General features: G+C 44.0%; 1 protein-coding gene across 1 annotated transcript in view; it reads right to left on the bottom strand.

The window, feature by feature from the left end:
* LOC110512628 (voltage-dependent T-type calcium channel subunit alpha-1H-like) overlaps positions 1 to 20,000 on the bottom strand; it is a 155,197-nt gene that overhangs the window by 68,949 nt on the left and 66,248 nt on the right. Inside the window, exons 9-14 of the mRNA XM_036972119.1 lie at positions 19,026 to 19,264; positions 15,455 to 15,621; positions 6,263 to 6,775; positions 2,328 to 2,716; positions 1,377 to 1,528; positions 1,099 to 1,284 (exon numbers count right to left, since the gene is read on the bottom strand). Of these exons, the coding sequence (XP_036828014.1) occupies positions 1,099 to 1,284; positions 1,377 to 1,528; positions 2,328 to 2,716; positions 6,263 to 6,775; positions 15,455 to 15,621; positions 19,026 to 19,264 (1,646 nt within the window). The remainder of the gene's footprint in view (positions 1 to 1,098; positions 1,285 to 1,376; positions 1,529 to 2,327; positions 2,717 to 6,262; positions 6,776 to 15,454; positions 15,622 to 19,025; positions 19,265 to 20,000) is intronic.

Here is a 20,000-nt window from a genome sequence, read left to right as displayed (position 1 = left end):
CACACACACGCACACACACACACACACACACACACACACACACACACACACACACACACACACACACACACACACACACACACACACACACACACACACACAGAGAGAGAGAGGTTAAGCATTTATCATCAGGGAATGTGTACATGTGTGTGTGTGTGTGTGTGTGTATGTGTGTGTGTGTGTGTGTGTTTGTTTTTCAGGAAATGACTTCCTGGATTCCTAAAGTAGCTGATTGGTCGGCCTCATCGCAGATAGAAGCTCTGACCCCTGCCTCTCGGTCAGAGGATACAGCTTGTCTCCCCACCCTGGGAGACCCCCCCCCCCCCCACCAGGTGGTGCTAGTTAGGTAAGACCTGGGTGGAACACCCCCTGTATGTTGGTTAGCGCGCCAGGTGGTGCTAGTTAGGTAAGACCTGGGTGGACCACCCCCCTGTATGTTGGTTAGTGCGCCAGGCGGTGCTAGTTAGGTAAGTAGTGGGAAAGCAGGTATAGGTATGAGAGGAGACTCTTTAATTGTTATGTTGGTTAGCGCGCCAGGCGGTGCTAGTTAGGTAAGACCTGGGTGGACCACCCCCCTGTATGTTGGTTAGTGCGCCAGGCGGTGCTAGTTAGGTAAGACCTATTAAAGAGGTCCACCACAGGGGGGTGGTCCACCCCTGTATGTTGGTTAGCGCGCCAGGTGGTGCTAGTTAGGTAAGACCTGGGTGGACCACCCCCCTGTATGTTGGTTATCGCGCCAGGCGGTGCTAGTTAGGTAAGTAGTGGGAAAGCAGGTATAGGTATGAGAGGAGACTCTTTAATTGTTATGGTGGTTATCGCGCCAGGCGGTGCTAGTTAGGTAGGTAGTGGGAAAGCAGGTATGAGAGGAGACTCTTTAATTGTTACTTTCTTTGCTGTGGTTCCGTCCAGCCCCTTTCCCCCGACTTCACCGTGTTTAGGAAGAATACGTTCCCTGTAAACTGTATTTCTCTCTGTCGTCTTTCCCCCCTCACCTACCATCACATACCTCTTTCCCCTCCACGGGGACTTGCGTTCCCTCCTCCAAGAGGCGTACGTAACAGTGTGTGTGTGTGTGTTTGTGTGTGTGAGAGACAGTACCTGAAGGTGAAGATGAAGAGCATGAGCAGTGTACAGAAGGTGGCTACGTTGTCCATAGTCTTCATCAGAACCACCAGCTGTCTGCGCAGGGCGGGCAGGAACCGGACCAGCTTCAGGACCCGCAGCAGACGGAAGGTACGCAGGACTGACAGACCGCCGTCCGCCTGCCCAACGATCTCCCAAACACTGGAACACACGACACACACACTTTACTGTAACACACACACACACACACACACACACACACACACTGCAGGAGAGATCTTCCTCACACCCACCTGATGATGACGATGATACCGTCAAAGATGTTGTAGGGGTTCTTGATATAGCCGAAGAGACCGAAGGCCAGCAGCTTGAACATCATCTCCAGGAGGAACATGCAGGTGAACACGATGTTACTGATCTCCAGGATATCAGTCAACTCCACCGGCTGGACAGAGAGGAGAGACGGAGAGGGGGGATGAGGAGGGTACAGGAGAGACGGAGAGGGGGGATGAGGAGGGGACAGGAGAGACGGAGAGGGGGGATGAGGAGGGGAGAGGAGAGACGGAGAGGGGGGATGAGGAGTGGACAGGAGAGACAGAGAGGGGGGATGAGGAGGGGACAGGAGAGACGGAGAGGGGGGATGAGGAGGGGAGAGGAGAGACAGAGAGGGGGGATGAGGAGTGGACAGGAGAGACGGAGAGGGGGGATGAGGAGGGGACAGGAGAGACGGAGAGCAGGGATGAGGAGGGGACAGGAGAAACGGAGAGGGGGGATGAGGAGGGGACAGGAGAGACAGGAGACAGAGAGGGGGGGTGAGGAGGGGGCAGGAGAGACAGAGAGGGGGGATGAGGAGGGGACAGGAGAGACGGAGAGGGGGGATGAGGAGGGGACAGGAGAGACGGAGAGGGGACAGGAGAGATGGAGAGGGGGGATGAGGAGGGGACATGAGAGACGGAGAGGGGGGATGAGGAGGGGACAGGAGAGACGGAGAGGGGGGATGAGGAGGGGACAGGAGAGACAGAGAGGGGGGATGAGGAGGGGACAGGAGAGACAGAGAGGGGGGATGAGGAGGGGACAGGAGAGACGGAGAGGGGGGATGAGGAGGGGACAGGAGAGACAGAGAGGGGGGATGAGGAGGGGACAGGAGAGACAGAGAGGGGGGATGAGGAGGGGACAGGAGAGACAGAGAGGGGGGATGAGGAGGGGACAGGAGAGACAGAGAGGGGGGATGAGGAGGGTCCTACCTGTTGATGGTATTCTATCCCCATACTGAGAGTGTTGATGAGGATGGAGGTCATGATCCCTCTGTTGAAGTACTTGCTGTCTACGATGCGTTTCAGTCTGTCTCTGAATGCTGTCCCCAGCTCCAGCAGCCTGTTACTGGCCCTCTTCACCCCGAGCCCCAGCCCTGCCCCCAGCCCTGCCTTCCTCCGGCGCCTCCCACGCCCGCCGCGCCCCTCTCCTCCCTGGGGGAAGTCGTGAAGGGTGTGGGCCTCTCCCCTAGACCCCTCCAGGTCGCTCAGGTCCAGCTCCATGCCCTCTAGGGCGCGGGCACACAGCGGGCAGCCCAACAGCTCCAGGAGGAGAGGGGAGGGCACCACGCCAGCCAGCTGGTACAGCAGCCGAGGACGGCCTGGAGGGAGAGAGAGAGAAACGTTTTTTTAAATTTAGTTTGATCAAATATATCTCAATATTTATTTTTGAAAGTACGATGTTATTAAACAGATAGAGGAGAAAGATAGAGAGAGAGAGAGGTCAAAGGGCGACAGGTCAGATTGGAAGCCGTGCCAACACTGAGGCTGTGGTATTACCATTAGACGAGAATGATGTGACTAGAAAGACAGACTGAGAAGCGGCTCTATGCTGACCTCGCGGTTCAGGTCTGATCCTCTCCTCTCCTCTCCTCTCCCCTCCCCTCCCCTCCCCTCTCCTCTCCTCTCCTCTCCTCTCCTCTCCTCTCCTCTCCTCTCCTCTCCTCTCCTCTCCTCTCTCAATCCTTCTCCTCTCCCCTCCCCTCCCCTCTCTGCTCCTCTCCTCTCCTCCCCTCCCCTCCCCTCCCCTCCCCTCTCCCCTCCCCTCCCCTCCCCTCCCCTCCTCCCCTCCCCTCTCCCCTCCCCTCCCCTCCCCTCCCCTCCTCTCCTCTCCTCTCCTCTCCTCTCCTCTCCCTCTCCTCTCCTCTCCTCCCCTCCCCTCCCCTCCTCTCCTCCCCTCCCCTCCCCTCCCCTCCCCTCCCCTCCCCTCTCCTCTCCTCTCCTCTCCTCTCCTCTCCTCTTCTCTCCTCTCCTCTCCTCTCCTCTCCTCTCCTCTCCTCTCCTATGTATTCACTAATGCCTCCAACATTTGAGGCATGGATTTCCTGTCAGGACTGTAAGTGGTGTTACAGACAGAAACACCAGTACTGAACTAAAAGGATCAGTGGAGATTCTCAATTAAAATGGGCTTTTTAGTCCGGGACTACGTTCAATCTGTGTCCGGGAACCTGGCCCAAATACCTGTCTAGTGAAACAGAGGTAGCTAGTTCCACAATAGAAATACTGTGTATAGAGAGATGGTTCTTAGTAGTTCTACTATAGAAATACTGTATGTAGAGAGATGGCTCTTACTAGTTCTACTATAGAAATACTGTATGTAGAGAGATGGCTCTTACTAGTTCTACTATAGAAATACTGTATGTAGAGAGATGGTTCTTACTAGTTCTACTATAGAAATACTGTGTATATATAGAGATATGGCTCTTACTAGTTCTACTATAGAAATACTGTGTATATATAGAGATGGTTCTTACTAGTTCTACTATAGAAATACTGTATGTAGAGAGATGGCTCTTTCTAGTTCTACTATAGAAATACTGTGTATATATAGAGATATGGTTCTTACTAGTTCTACTATAGAAATACTGTGTATATATAGAGATGGTTCTTACTAGTTCTACTATAGAAATACTGTGTATATATAGAGATATGGTTCTTACTAGTTCTACTATAGAAATACTGTGTATATATAGAGATGGCTCTTACTAGTTCTACTATAGAAATACTGTATGTAGAGAGATGGCTCTTCCTAGTTCTACTATAGAAATACTGTATGTCGAGAGATGGTTCTTACTAGTTCTACTATAGAAATACTGTGTATATATAGAGATTGTTCTTACTAGTTCTACTATAGAAATACTGTGTATATATAGAGATGGTTCTTACTAGTTCTACTATAGAAATACTGTGTATATATAGAGAGATGGTTCTTACTAGTTCTACTATAGAAATACTGTATATATATAGAGATGGCTCTTACTAGTTCTACTATAGAAATACTGTGTATATATAGAGATGGTTCTTACTAGTTCTACTATAGAAATACTGTGTATATAGAGAGAGATGGTTCTTACTAGTTCTACTATTGAAATACTGTGTATATATAGAGAGATGGCTCTTACTAGTTCTACTATTGAAATACTGTGTATATATATATGTAGAGAGATGGCTCTTACTAGTTCTACTATAGAAATACTGTATGTAGAGAGATGGTTCTTACTAGTTCTACTATAGAAATACTGTGTATATAGAGAGAGATGGTTCTTACTAGTTCTACTATAGAAATACTGTGTGTATATATAGAGAGATGGTTCTTACTAGTTCTACTATTGAAATACTGTGTATATATATATGTAGAGAGATGGCTCTTACTAGTTCTACTATAGAAATACTGTATGTAGAGAGATGGCTCTTTCTAGTTCTACTATAGAAATACTGTGTGTATATATAGAGAGATGGCTCTTACTAGTTCTACTATAGAAATACTGTGTGTATATATAGAGAGATGGTTCTTACTAGTTCTACTATAGAAATACTGTGTGTATATAGAGAGATGGTTCTTACTAGTTCTACTATTGAAATACTGTGTATATATATATGTAGAGAGATGGCTCTTACTAGTTCTACTATAGAAATACTGTATGTAGAGAGATGGCTCTTTCTAGTTCTACTATAGAAATACTGTGTGTATATATAGAGAGATGGCTCTTACTAGTTCTACTATAGAAATACTGTATGTAGAGAGATGGTTCTATTATAGAAATACTGTATGTAGAGAGATGGTTCTTACTAGTTCTACTATAGAAATACTGTGTGTAGAGAGATGGTTCTTACTAGTTCTACTATAGAAATACTGTGTATATAGAGAGATGGTTATATTATAGAAATACTGTGTTTCTATAGAGATGGTTCTACTATAGAAATACTGTGTATAGATAGAGATGGTTCTACTATAGAAATATTGTGTATATAGAGAGATGGTTTTTACTAGTTCTACTATAGAAATACTGTGTATATATAGAGATGGTTCTTACTAGTTCTACTATAGAAATACTGTGTATATATAGAGATGGCTCTTACTAGTTCTACTATAGAAATACTGTATGTAGAGAGATGGTTCTACTATAGAAATACTGTGTATATATAGAGATGGCTCTTACTAGTTCTACTATAGAAATACTGTATGTAGAGAGATGGTTCTACTATAGAAATACTGTGTATATATAGAGATGGCTCTTACTAGTTCTACTATAGAAATACTGTATGTAGAGAGATGGTTCTACTATAGAAATACTGTGTATATATAGAGATGGCTCTTACTAGTTCTACTATAGAAATACTGTATGTAGAGAGATGGTTCTACTATAGAAATACTGTGTATATATAGAGATGGCTCTTACTAGTTCTACTATAGAAATACTGTATGTAGAGAGATGGTTCTATTATAGAAATACTGTATGTAGAGAGATGGTTCTTACTAGTTCTACTATAGAAATACTGTATGTAGAGAGAGATGGTTCTTACTAGTTCTACTATAGAAATACTGTGTATATATAGAGATGGTTCTTACTAGTTCTACTATAGAAATACTGTATATATAGAGATGGTTCTTACTAGTTCTACTATAGAAATACTGTGTATATAGAGAGATGGTTCTATTATAGAAATACTGTGTTTCTATAGAGATGGTTCTACTATAGAAATACTGTGTATAGATAGAGATGGTTCTACTATAGAAATATTGTGTATATAGAGAGATGGTTCTTACTAGTTCTACTATAGAAATACTGTGTATATATAGAGATGGTACTTACTAGTTCTACTATAGAAATACTGTGTATATATATATAGAGAGAGATGGCTCTTACTGTGCTGTCCCATGAGTTGGTGCAGCTTGCTGAGGGGGTCCGGACTGTTTTCTGAGAGGGGCGAGGGCTGTGTGGGGAGGGGCCTCTGGGGCTGTGTGGGGAGGGGTATGTGGGGTTGTGTGGGTTGGGGGCTGTGGGGGTGTCTGGGGAGGGGGCTGTAAGGATGTGTGGGGAGGGGGATGTGAGGTTGTGTGGGGTGGGGGCCGTGGAGGTATGTGGGGAAGGGACTGTGGAGGTTTGTGGGGAGGGGGTTGTGGGGGTGTGTGGGGAGGGGTTTGTGGGGGTGTGTGGGGATGTGAGGCTGTGTGGGGAGGGGCTTGTGGGGGTGTGAGGGGAGGGGGTTGTGAGGGTCTGTGGGGGTGAAGTTGCGGTAGCTGCAGACGAAGGAGGGCAGGATGGTGGGGTAGTTCATCCCTCCGTTCAGACGACCCAGGAGAGACGACCCCAGCCCAGGGGTCACAGAGGGGTCACGACCCGGGACAGGAAGTGACCTCATCTCCAGCTCCTCCCCACCTGTAGGAGTCATTATGTTGATTTAATTAATGAAGGTTAGTCAGACATATTTTATAGGCAGTTAAAGATCTATTCAAATCATCCTGAACATTAGATTCAGGTGAAGATCTATTCAAATCATCATGAACATTAGATTCAGGTAAAGACCTATTCAAATCATCCTGAACATTAGATTCAGGTGAAGATCTATTCAAATCATCATGAACATGAGATTCAGGTAAAGACCTATTCAAATCATCATGAACATTAGATTCAGGTGAAGATCTATTCAAATCATCCTGAACATTAGATTCAGGTAAAGATCTATTCAAATCATCATGAACATTAGATTCAGGTAAAGATCTATTCAAATCATCATGAACATTAGATTCAGGTAAAGACCTATTCAAATCATCCTGAACATTAGATTCAGGTAAAGACCTATTCAAATCATCCTGAACATTAGATTCAGGTAAAGATCTATTCAAATCTTCATGAACATTAGATTCAGGTAAAGACCTATTCAAATCATCATGAACATTAGATTCAGGTAAAGATCTATTCAAATCTTCATGAACATTAGATTCAGGTAAAAAGGACAATCCTTTAGTTTCAAAATCCACAGTCCTATTCCACCGTAGTATAATCCACAGTCCTATTCCACCGTAGTATAATCCACAGTCCTATTCCACCGTAGTATAATCCACAGTCCTATTCCACCGTAGTATAATCCACAGTCCTATTCCACCGTAGTATAATCCACAGTCCTATTCCACCGTAGTATAATCCACAGTCCTATTCCACCGTAGTATAATCCACAGTCCTATTCCACCGTAGTATAATCCACAGTCCTATTCCACCGTAGTATAATCCACAGTCCTATTCCACCGTAGTATAATCCACAGTCCTATTCCACCGTAGTATAATCCACAGTCGTATTCCACCGTAGTATAATCTACAGTCCTATTCCACCGTAGTATAATCCACAGTCCTATTCCACCGTAGTATAATCTACAGTCCTATTCCACCGTAGTATAATCCACAGTCCTATTCCACCGTAGTATAATCCACAGTCCTATTCCACACCACCATAGTATAATCTACAGTCCTATTCCACCGTAGTATAATCCACAGTCCTATTCCACCGTAGTATAATCCACAGTCCTATTCCACCGTAGTATAATCTACAGTCCTATTCCACCATAGTATAATCCACAGTCCTATTCCACCGTAGTATAATCCACAGTCCTATTCCACACCACCGTAGTATAATCCACAGTCCTATTCCGCCGTAGTATAATCCACAGCCCTATTCCTCCGTAGTATAATCCACAGTCCTATTCCACATCACCGTAGTATAATCTACAGCCCTATTCCACCGTAGTATAATCCACAGCCCTATTCCACCGTAGTATAATCCACAGTCCTATTCCACATCACCGTAGTATAATCCACAGTCCTAGTCCACCGTAGTATAATCCACAGCCCTATTCCACCGTAGTATAATCCACAGCCCTATTCCACCGTAGTATAATCCACAGTCCTATTCCACCGTAGTATAATCCACAGCCCTATTCCACCGTAGTATAATCCACAGCCCTATTCCACCGTAGTACAATCCACAGCCCTATTCCACCGTAGTATAATCCACAGTCCTATTCCACCGTAGTATAATCCACAGCCCTATTCCACCGTAGTATAATCCACAGTCCTATTCCACCGTAGTATAATCCACAATCCTATTCCACCGTAGTATAATCCACAGCCCTGTTCCACCGTAGTATAATCTACAGCCCTATTCCACCGTAGTATAATCTACAGTCCTATTCCACCGTAGTATAATCTACAGTCCTATTCCACATCACCGTAGTATAATCTACAGTCCTATTCCACCGTAGTAAAATCCACAGTCCTATTCCACATCACCGTAGTATAATCCACAGTCCTATTCCACCGTAGTTTAATCTACAGTCCTATTCAACCGTAGTATAATCCACAGCCCTATTCCACCGTAGTATAATCCACAGTCCTATTCCACATCACTGTAGTATAATCCACAGCCCTATTCCACCGTAGTATAATCTACAGTCCTATTCCACATCACCGTAGTATAATCTACAGTCCTATTCCACCATAGTATAATCCACAGCCCTATTCCACCGTAGTATAATCCACAGTCCTATTCCACATCACTGTAGTATAATCCACAGCCCTATTCCACCGTAGTTTAATCTACAGTCCTATTCCACCGTAGTATAATCCACAGCCCTATTCCACCGTAGTATAATCCACAGTCCTATTCCACATCACTGTAGTATAATCCACAGCCCTATTCCACTGTAGTATAATCTACAGTCCTATTCCACCGTAGTATAATCTACAGTCCTATTCCACCGTAGTATAATCTACAGTCCTATTCCACCGTAGTATAATCTACAGTCCTATTCCACCGTAGTATAATCTACAGTCCTATTCCACAGTAGTATAATCCACAGTCCTATTCCACCGTAGTATAATCCACAGTCCTATTCCACATCACCGTCGTATAATCTACAGTCCTATTCCACCGTAGTATAATCTACAGTCCTATTCCACCGTAGTATAACCTACAGTCCTATTCCACCGTAGTATAATCTACAGTCCTATTCCACCGTAGTATAATCTACAGTCCTATTCCACCGTAGTATAATCTACAGTCCTATTCCACCGTAGTATAATCTACAGTCCTATTCCACCATAGTATAATCCACAGTCCTATTCCACCGTAGTATAATCCACAGTCCTATTCCACCGTAGTATAATCCACAGTCCTATTCCACTGTAGTATAATCTACAGTCCTATTCCACTGTAGTATAATCTACAGTCCTATTCCACCGTAGTATAATCTACAGTCCTATTCCACCGTAGTATAATCCACAGCCCTATTCCACCGTAGTATAATCCACAGTCCTATTCCACACCACCGTAGTATAATCTACAGCCCTATTCCACCGTAGTATAATCCACAGTCCTATTCCACATCACCGTAGTATAATCTACAGTCCTATTCCACCGTAGTATAATCTACAGTCCTATTCCACCGTAGTATAATCTACAGTCCTATTCCACCGTAGTATAATCCACAGCCCTATTCCACCGTAGTATAATCCACAGTCCTATTCCAAATCACCGTAGTATAATCTACAGTCCTATTCCTACGTAGTATAATCTACAGTCCTATTCCACCGTAGTATAATCTACAGTCCTATTCCACCGTAGTATAATCCACAGTCCTATTCCACCGTAGTATAATCCACAGTCCTATTCCACATCACTGTAGTATAATCCACAGCCCTATTCCACCGTAGTATAATCCACAGTCCTATTCCACATCACTGTAGTATAATCCACAGCCCTATTCCACCGTAGTATAATCTACAGTCCTATTCCACCATAGTATAATCCACAGTCCTATTCCACCGTAGTATAATCCACAGTCCTATTCCACATCACCGTAGTATAATCTACAGCCCTATTCCACCGTAGTATAATCTACAGTCCTATTCCACCGTAGTATAATCCACAGTCCTATTCCACCGTAGTATAATCCACAGTCCTATTCCACATCACTGTAGTATAATCCACAGTCCTATTCCACCGTAGTATAATCCACAGTCCTATTCCACCGTAGTATAATCCACAGTCCTATTCCACATCACCGTAGTATAATCCACAGTCCTATTCCACTGTAGTATAATCCACAGTCCTATTCCACCGTAGTATAATCCACAGTCCTATTCCACCGTAGTATAATCCACAGTCCTATTCCACCGTAGTATAATCCACAGTCCTATTCCACCGTAGTATAATCCACAGTCCTATTCCACCGTAGTATAATCCACAGTCCTATTCCACACCACCATAGTATAATCCACAGTCCTATTCCACACCACCATAGTATAATCCACAGTCCTATTCCACCATAGTATAATCCACAGTCCTATTCCACACCACCGTAGTATAATCCACAGTCCTATTCCACCGTAGTATAATCCACAGCCCTATTCCACCGTAGTATAATCCACAGTCCTATTCCACCATAGTATAATCTACAGCCCTATTCCACACCACCGTAGTATAATCCACAGCCCTATTCCGCCGTAGTATAGTCCAAAACCCGATTCCACATCACCGTAGTATAATCTACAGCCCTATTCCACCGTAGTATAATCCACAGTCCTATTCCACATCACCGTAGTATAATCTAAAGCCCTATTCCACCGTAGTATAATCCACAGCCCTATTCCAACGTAGTATAATCCACAGTCCTATTCCACATCACCGTAGTATAATCCACAGTCCTATTCCACCGTAGTATAATCCACAGCCCTATTCCACCGTAGTATAATCCACAGCCCTATTCCACCGTAGTATAATCCACAGCCCTATTCCACCGTAGTATAATCCACAGTCCTATTCCACCGTAGTATAATCCACAGCCCTATTCCAACGTAGTATAATCCACAGCCCTATTCCACGTAGTATAATCCACAGCCCTATTCCACCGTAGTATAATCCACAGTCCTATTCCACCGTAGTATAATCCACAGCCCTATTCCACCGTAGTATAATCCACAGTCCTATTCCACCGTAGTATAATCCACAGTCCTATTCCACCGTAGTATAATCCACAGCCCTGTTCCACCGTAGTATAATCTACAGCCCTATTCCACCGTAGTATAATCTACAGTCCTATTCCACATCACCGTAGTATAATCTACAGTCCTATTCCACCGTAGTATAATCCACAGTCCTATTCCACATCACCGTAGTATAATCCACAGTCCTATTCCGCCGTAGTTTAATCTACAGTCCTATTCCACCGTAGTATAATCCACAGCCCTATTCCACCGTAGTATAATCCACAGTCCTATTCCACATCACTGTAGTATAATCCACAGCCCTATTCCACCGTAGTATAATCTACAGTCCTATTCCACATCACCGTAGTATAATCTACAGTCCTATTCCACCGTAGTATAATCCACAGCCCTATTCCACCGTAGTATAATCCACAGTCCTATTCCACATCACTGTAGTATAATCCACAGCCCTGTTCCACCGTAGTATAATCCACAGCCCTATTCCACCGTAGTATAATCTAAAGTCCTATTCCACCATAGTATAATCCACAGTCCTATTCCACCGTAGTATAATCCACAGTCCTATTCCACATCACCGTAGTATAATCTACAGCCCTATTCCACCGTAGTATAATCTACAGTCCTATTCCACCGTAGTATAATCCACAGTCTTATTCCACCGTAGTATAATCCACAGTCCTATTCCACATCACTGTAGTATAATCCACAGTCCTATTCCACCGTAGTATAATCCACAGTCCTATTCCACCGTAGTATAATCCACAGTCCTATTCCACATCACCGTAGTATAATCCACAGTCCTATTCCACCGTAGTATAATCCACAGTCCTATTCCACTGTAGTATAATCCACAGTCCTATTCCACCGTAGTATAATCCACAGTCCTATTCCACCGTAGTATAATCCACAGTCCTATTTCACCGTAGTATAATCCACAGTCCTATTCCACCGTAGTATAATCCACAGTCCTATTCCACACCACCATAGTATAATCCACAGTCCTATTCCACCGTAGTATAATCCACAGTCCTATTCCACACCACCGTAGTATAATCCACAGTCCTATTCCACCGTAGTATAATCCACAGCCCTATTCCACCGTAGTATAATCCACAGTCCTATTCCACCATAGTATAATCTACAGCCCTATTCCACACCATCGTAGTATAATCCACAGCCCTATTCCGCCGTAGTATAATCCAAAAACCCGATTCCACATCACCGTAGTATAATCTACAGCCTTATTCCACCGTAGTATAATCCACAGTCCTATTCCACATCACCGTAGTATAATCTACAGCCCTATTCCACCGTAGTATAATCCACAGCCCTATTCCAACGTAGTATAATCCACAGTCCTATTCCACATCACCGTAGTATAATCCACAGTCCTATTCCACCGTAGTATAATCCACAGCCCTATTCCACCGTAGTATAATCCACAGCCCTATTCCACCGTAGTATAATCCACAGCCCTATTCCACCGTAGTATAATCCACAGTCCTATTCCACCGTAGTATAATCCACAGCCCTATTCCAACGTAGTATAATCCACAGCCCTATTCCACCGTAGTATAATCCACAGCCCTATTCCACCGTAGTATAATCCACAGTCCTATTCCACCGTAGTATAATCCACAGTCCTATTCCACCGTAGTATAATCCACAGTCCTATTCCACCGTAGTATAATCCACAGCCCTGTTCCACCGTAGTATAATCTACAGCCCTATTCCACCGTAGTATAATCTACAGTCCTATTCCACCGTAGTATAATCTACAGTCCTATTCCACATCACCGTAGTATAATCTACAGTCCTATTCCACCGTAGTATAATCCACAGTCCTATTCCACATCACCGTAGTATAATCCACAGTCCTATTCCGCCGTAGTTTAATCTACAGTCCTATTCCACCGTAGTATAATCCACAGCCCTATTCCACCGTAGTATAATCCACAGTCCTATTCCACATCACTGTAGTATAATCCACAGCCCTATTCCACCGTAGTATAATCTACAGTCCTATTCCACATCACCGTAGTATAATCTACAGTCCTATTCCACCGTAGTATAATCCACAGCCCTATTCCACCGTAGTATAATCCACAGTCCTATTCCACATCACTGTAGTATAATCCACAGCCCTGTTCCACCGTAGTATAATCTACAGCCCTATTCCACCGTAGTATAATCTACAGTCCTATTCCACCGTAGTATAATCTACAGTCCTATTCCACATCACCGTAGTATAATCTACAGTCCTATTCCACCGTAGTATAATCCACAGTCCTATTCCATATCACCGTAGTATAATCCACAGTCCTATTCCACCGTAGTTTAATCTACAGTACTATTCCACCGTAGTATAATCCACAGCCCTATTCCACCGTAGTATAATCCACAGTCCTATTCCACATCACTGTAGTATAATCCACAGCCCTATTCCACCGTAGTATAATCTACAGTCCTATTCCACATCACCGTAGTATAATCTACAGTCCTATTCCACCGTAGTATAATCCACAGCCCTATTCCACCGTAGTATAATCCACAGTCCTATTCCACATCACTGTAGTATAATCCACAGCCCTATTCCACCGTAGTTTAATCTACAGTCCTATTCCACCGTAGTATAATCCACAGCCCTATTCCACCGTAGTATAATCCACAGTCCTATTCCACATCACTGTAGTATAATCCACAGCCCTATTCCACTGTAGTATAATCTACAGTCCTATTCCACCGTAGTATAATCTACAGTCCTATTCCACCGTAGTATAATCTACAGTCCTATTCCACCGTAGTATAATCTACAGTCCTATTCCACCGTAGTATAATCTACAGTCCTATTCCACAGTAGTATAATCCACAGTCCTATTCCACCGTAGTATAATCTACAGTCCTATTCCACCGTAGTATAATCCACAGTCCTATTCCACTGTAGTATAATCTACAGTCCTATTCCACCGTAGTATAATCCACAGTCCTATTCCACCGTAGTATAATCCACAGTCCTATTCCATCGTAGTATAATCCACAGTCCTATTCCACTGTAGTATAATCCACAGTCCTATTCCACTGTAGTATAATCCACAGTCCTATTCCACCGTAGTATAATCCACAGTCCTATTCCACTGTAGTATAATCCACAGTCCTATTCCACTGTAGTATAATCCACAGTCCTATTCCACCGTAGTATAATCTACAGTCCTATTCCACCGTAGTATAATCTACAGCCCTATTCCACACCACCGTAGTATAATCTACAGTCCTATTCCACTGTAGTATAATCCACAGTCCTATTCCACCGTAGTATAATCCACAGTCCTATTCCACCGTAGTATAATCTACAGTCCTATTCCACCGTAGTATAACCCACAGTCCTATTCCACACCACCGTAGTATAATCTACAGCCCTATTCCACCGTAGTATAATCTACAGTCCTATTCCACCGTAGTATAATCTACAGTCCTATTCCACTGTAGTATAATCTACAGTCCTATTCCACCGTAGTATAATCTACAGTCCTATTCCAACGTAGTATAATCTACAGTCCTATTCCACCGTAGTATAATCTACAGTCCTATTCCACCGTAGTATAATCCACAGTCCTATTCCACCGTAGTATAATCTACAGTCCTATTCCACTGTAGTATAATCTACAGTCCTATTCCACCGTAGTATAATCTACAGTCCTATTCCACCGTAGTATAATCTACAGTCCTATTCCACCGTAGTATAATCCACAGTCCTATTCCACCGTAGTATAATCTACAGTCCTATTCCACCGTAGTATAATCTACAGTCCTATTCCACCGTAGTATAATCTACAGTCCTATTCCACCGTAGTATAATCTACAGTCCTATTCCACCGTAGTATAATCCACAGTCCTATTCCACCGTAGTATAATCCACAGTCCTATTCCACCGTAGTATAATCTACAGTCCTATTCCACCGTAGTATAATCTACAGTCCCATTCCACCAGGTTAGATATTTAACAACACATCTGAATTCCGTCTGAAGTTTGTTTGTTTACTGGTCTAGTCTACGAACCTGTTGCTACGGGGGTGTGTCCTCCGTTGCTGTGCCGACAGTGGTGGCGCTGGTGATGCTGCAGCAGGTTGTGTACGGGGCGGAGCCACGGGGCGTTTCCGGACGTTCTGCGGCCGACCCCCGGACCACTTCCTCCTCCGTTAGGGTTCACCTTCTTATGACGCTTACTGACGCACATGTAATCAGTAAACAGGAAGCAGGACAAATACAACTTTATTCACTTTTACAACAGGAAGTTGAACTTATCCTGGGCTTTGTTCACTATAACGAGTCAGCTAGAACAGGAAGTTGAACTTATCCTGGGCTTTGTTCACTATAACGAGTCAGCTAGAACAGGAAGTTGAATTTATCCTGGGCTTTCTTCACTATAACGAGTCAGCTAGAACAGGAAGTTGAATTTATCCTGGGCTTTATTCACTACAACAAGTCAGCTAGAACAGGAAGTTGAACTTATCCTGGGTTTTATTCACTATAACGAGTCAGCTAGAACAGGAAGTTGAACTCATCCTGGGCTTTATTCACTTTTACAACGAGTCAGCTAGAACAGGAAGTTGAATTTATCCTGGGCTTTATTCACTACAACGAGTCAGCTAGAACAGGAAGTTGAACTTATCCTGGGTTTTATTCACTATAACGAGTCAGCTAGAACAGGAAGTTGAACTCATCCTGGGCTTTATTCACTTTTACAACGAGTCAGCTAGAACAGGAAGTTGAACTTATCCTGGGCTTTATTCACTTTTACAACGAGTCAGCTAGAACAGGAAGTTGAACTTATCCTGGGCTTTATTCACTTTTACAACGAGTCAGCTAGAACAGGAAGTTGAACTCATCCTGGGCTTTATTCACTTTTACAACGAGTCAGCTAGAACAGGAAGTTGAACTTATCCTGGGCTTTATTCACTTTTACAACGAGTCAGCTAGAACAGGAAGTTGAACTTATCCTGGGCTTTATTCACTTTTACAACGAGTCAGCTAGAACAGGAAGTTGAACTTATCCTGGGCTTTATTCACTACAACGAGTCAGCTAGAACAGGAAGTTGAACTCATCCTGGGCTTTATTCACTACAACGAGTCAGCTAGAACAGGAAGTTGAACTTATCCTGGGCTTTATTCACTTTTACAACGAGTCAGCTAGAACAGGAAGTTGAATTTATCCTGGGCTTTATTCACTACAACGAGTCAGCTAGAACAGGAAGTTGAACTTATCCTGGGTTTTATTCACTATAACGAGTCAGCTAGAACAGGAAGTTGAACTCATCCTGGGCTTTATTCACTTTTACAACGAATCAGCTAGAACAGGAAGTTGAACTTATCCTGGGCTTTATTCACTTTTACAACGAGTCAGCTAGAACAGGAAGTTGAACTTATCCTGGGCTTTATTCACTTTTACAACGAGTCAGCTAGAACAGGAAGTTGAACTTATCCTGGGCTTTATTCACTACAACGAGTCAGCTAGAACAGGAAGTTGAACTCATCCTGGGCTTTATTCACTACAACGAGTCAGCTAGAACAGGAAGTTGAACTTATCCTGGGCTTTATTCACTACAACGAGTCAGCTAGAACAGGAAGTTGAACTCATCCTGGGCTTTATTCACTACAACGAGTCAGCTAGAACAGGAAGTTGAACTTATCCTGGGCTTTATTCACTTTTACAACGAGTCAGCTAGAACAGGAAGTTGAACTTATCCTGGGCTTTATTCACTACAACGAGTCAGCTAGAACAGGAAGTTGAACTCATCCTGGGCTTTATTCACTACAACGAGTCAGCTAGAACAGGAAGTTGAACTTATCCTGGGCTTTATTCACTTTTACAACGAGTCAGCTAGAACAGGAAGTTATACAGCGCCTTCAGTATTCAGACCCCTTGACTTATTCCATAATTTGTTACGTTACAGCCTTTTTCTAAAGTTGATGAAATTGTTTTTTCCCCCCTCATCAATCTACACACAATACCCAAAATGACATCACCATATCCCATAATGACATCACAATACCCCATAATAACATCACCATACCCCATAACGACATCATAATACCCCATAATGATATCACAATACCCCATAATGACATCACAATACCCCATAATGACAAAGCAAAAACATGTTTTTAGACATTTTTGCTAATTTAATTTATTTAATTTAATTTATAAAAACGAAAAACGTTTACATAAGTATTCAGACCCTTTACTCAGGACTTTGTTGAAGCACCTTTGGCAGCGATTACAGCCTCCAGTCTTCTTGGGTATGACGCTGCAATCTAGGCACATCTGTATTTGGGGAGTTTCTCCCATTCTTCCCTAGCAGATCCTCTCAAACTCTGTCAGGTTAGATGGGGAGCGTTGCTGCTAAGCTATTTTCAGGTTTCTCCAGAGATGTTAGATTGGGTTCAAGTACGGGCCACTCAAGGACATTCAGAAACTTGTTCCAAAGCCACTCTTGTGTTTTCTTGGCTAAGTGCTTAGGGTCGTTGTCCTGTTGGAAGAGGTTTTCATCAAGGATGTCTCTGTGCTCCGTTCATTTTTGCCTCGATCTTGACTAGTCTCCCTGCCGCTGAAAAACATCCCCACAGCATGATTCTGCCACCACCATGGTGCCAGGTTTCCTCCAGACATGACGCTTGGCATTCAGGCCATATAGTTCAATCTTGGTTTCATCAAACCAGAGAATGTTGTTTCTCATGGTCTGAGAGTCCTTTAGTTGCCTTTTGGCAAACTCCAAGTGGGCTGTCATGTGTCTTTTACTGAGGAGTGGCTTCCGCCTGGCCTGATTGGTGGACTGCTGCAGAGATGGTTGTCCTTATGGAAGTTTCTCCCATCTCCACAGAGGATCTCTGGAGCGCCGTCAGAGTGACCATTGGGTTCTTGGTCACCTCCCTGACCAAGGCCCTTCTCCCCCGATTGCACAGTTTGGTTGGCGGCCAGCTCTAGGAAGAGTCTTGGTGGTTCCAAACTTCTTCCATTTAAGAATGATGGAGGCCACTGTGTTCTTAGGGACCTTCAATGCTGCTTAAATGTTTTGGTACCCTTCCCCAGATCTGTACCTCGACACAATCCTGTCTCGGAGCTCTACGGACAATTCCTTCAACCTCATGGCTTGGTTTTTGCTCTGACATGCACTGTCAACTGTGGGACCTTATATAGACAGGTGTGTGCCTTTACAAATCATATACAATCAACTGAATTTGTGATGTCATTATGGGGTATTGTGATGTCATTATGGGGTATTGTGATGTCATTATGGGGTATTGTGATGTCATTATGGGGTATTGTGATGTCATTATGGGGTATTGTGATGTCATTATGGGGTATTGTGATGTCATTATGGGGTATTGTGATGTCATTATGGGGTATTGTGATGTCATTATGGGGTATTGTGTGTAGATTGCTGACAGATTTTTAAAAAAAAATCAATTTTGTAATAAGGCTGTAATTTAAACAAAATGTGTAAAGATTCAAGGGGTTTGAATACTTTCCGAAGGCTCTGTATATAATAGGTAGTTGTGTTTGAAAACTGAAAAAGACTTAAAAAAATAAGTTGAAATAATAATAATGAATTTGTCGTCGTCGTCCTACCTGTGCCAGGTTGTGTACATGCGTTGTACTCGTCGGGTCAGTTTGCGGTAGAGGTGCGAAACGTATCTCAGCATCTCTTCGTAGCAGGATCCCGGTTCGCTGTAGCTGGCCAGAGTACTGTCGTTGGACATGTAACGCGCTCGCTGCTCGCGCATCAACGCGTTCTCACGCTGCTTCGTCTCCGCAAACTGGGTCGCTATGACTACCAGGCACAGGTTGATCATGAAGAAAGAGCCCACCTGACGAAGAGAGGGTGGGAGAGAGAGAGAGAGAGAGAGAGAGAGAGGGAGAGAGGGAGGGAGGGAGGGGGAAGGGGGAAGGGGGGAAGGGGGAAGGGAGGGAAGGGAAGGGAGGGAGAGAGAGAGAGAGGAAGGGAGGGAGGGAGGGAGGGAGGGAGGGAGGGAGGGAGGGAGGGAGGGAGAAGGGGGGGAAGGGAAGGGGGAAGGGAGGGAGAGAGAGAGAGAGAGAGAGAGAGAGAGGAAGGGAGGGAGGGAGGGAGGGAGGGAGGGAGGGAGGGAGGGAGGGAGGGAGGGGGAGAGAGAGAGAGAGAGAGAGAGAGAGAGAGAGAGAGAGAGAGAGAGAGGGAGGGAGGGAGGGACGACCACAAGAACGTACAGAGTTAGACGATGGGAAAACTACTACAGCGAGACGTACTTCACTAATCATAAATCGGAAAACCCACCGACACAGGGCCAAGCAGAAACATACACACAGAGTGTGGGACAACCAGTAGCCGTCACAGAGTTTCAGGTCATTATTAAAGGCCCATTCCGTCATTTAGTTAAATTGAAGGTTTTATATCACTGAAACCAGGCAGTTGGATGACGTAAGGTACTGGACTGTGTTAATTTGACAGAAATTACTGACTCACTCTGCAGACTAGCGCTCGCATTGAAAAAAAAGAAGGTACAAATACATGATATTAAATCATTTCATTTACTGCTTGCGTGGGTCAACGAGGCGCTAAAATACAAC

Source organism: Oncorhynchus mykiss, unplaced genomic scaffold, assembly GCF_013265735.2.
Source record: "Oncorhynchus mykiss isolate Arlee unplaced genomic scaffold, USDA_OmykA_1.1 un_scaffold_120, whole genome shotgun sequence".
Classification (NCBI taxonomy): domain Eukaryota; kingdom Metazoa; phylum Chordata; class Actinopteri; order Salmoniformes; family Salmonidae; genus Oncorhynchus; species Oncorhynchus mykiss.
This window is presented reverse-complemented; position numbering and strand designations above follow the sequence as displayed.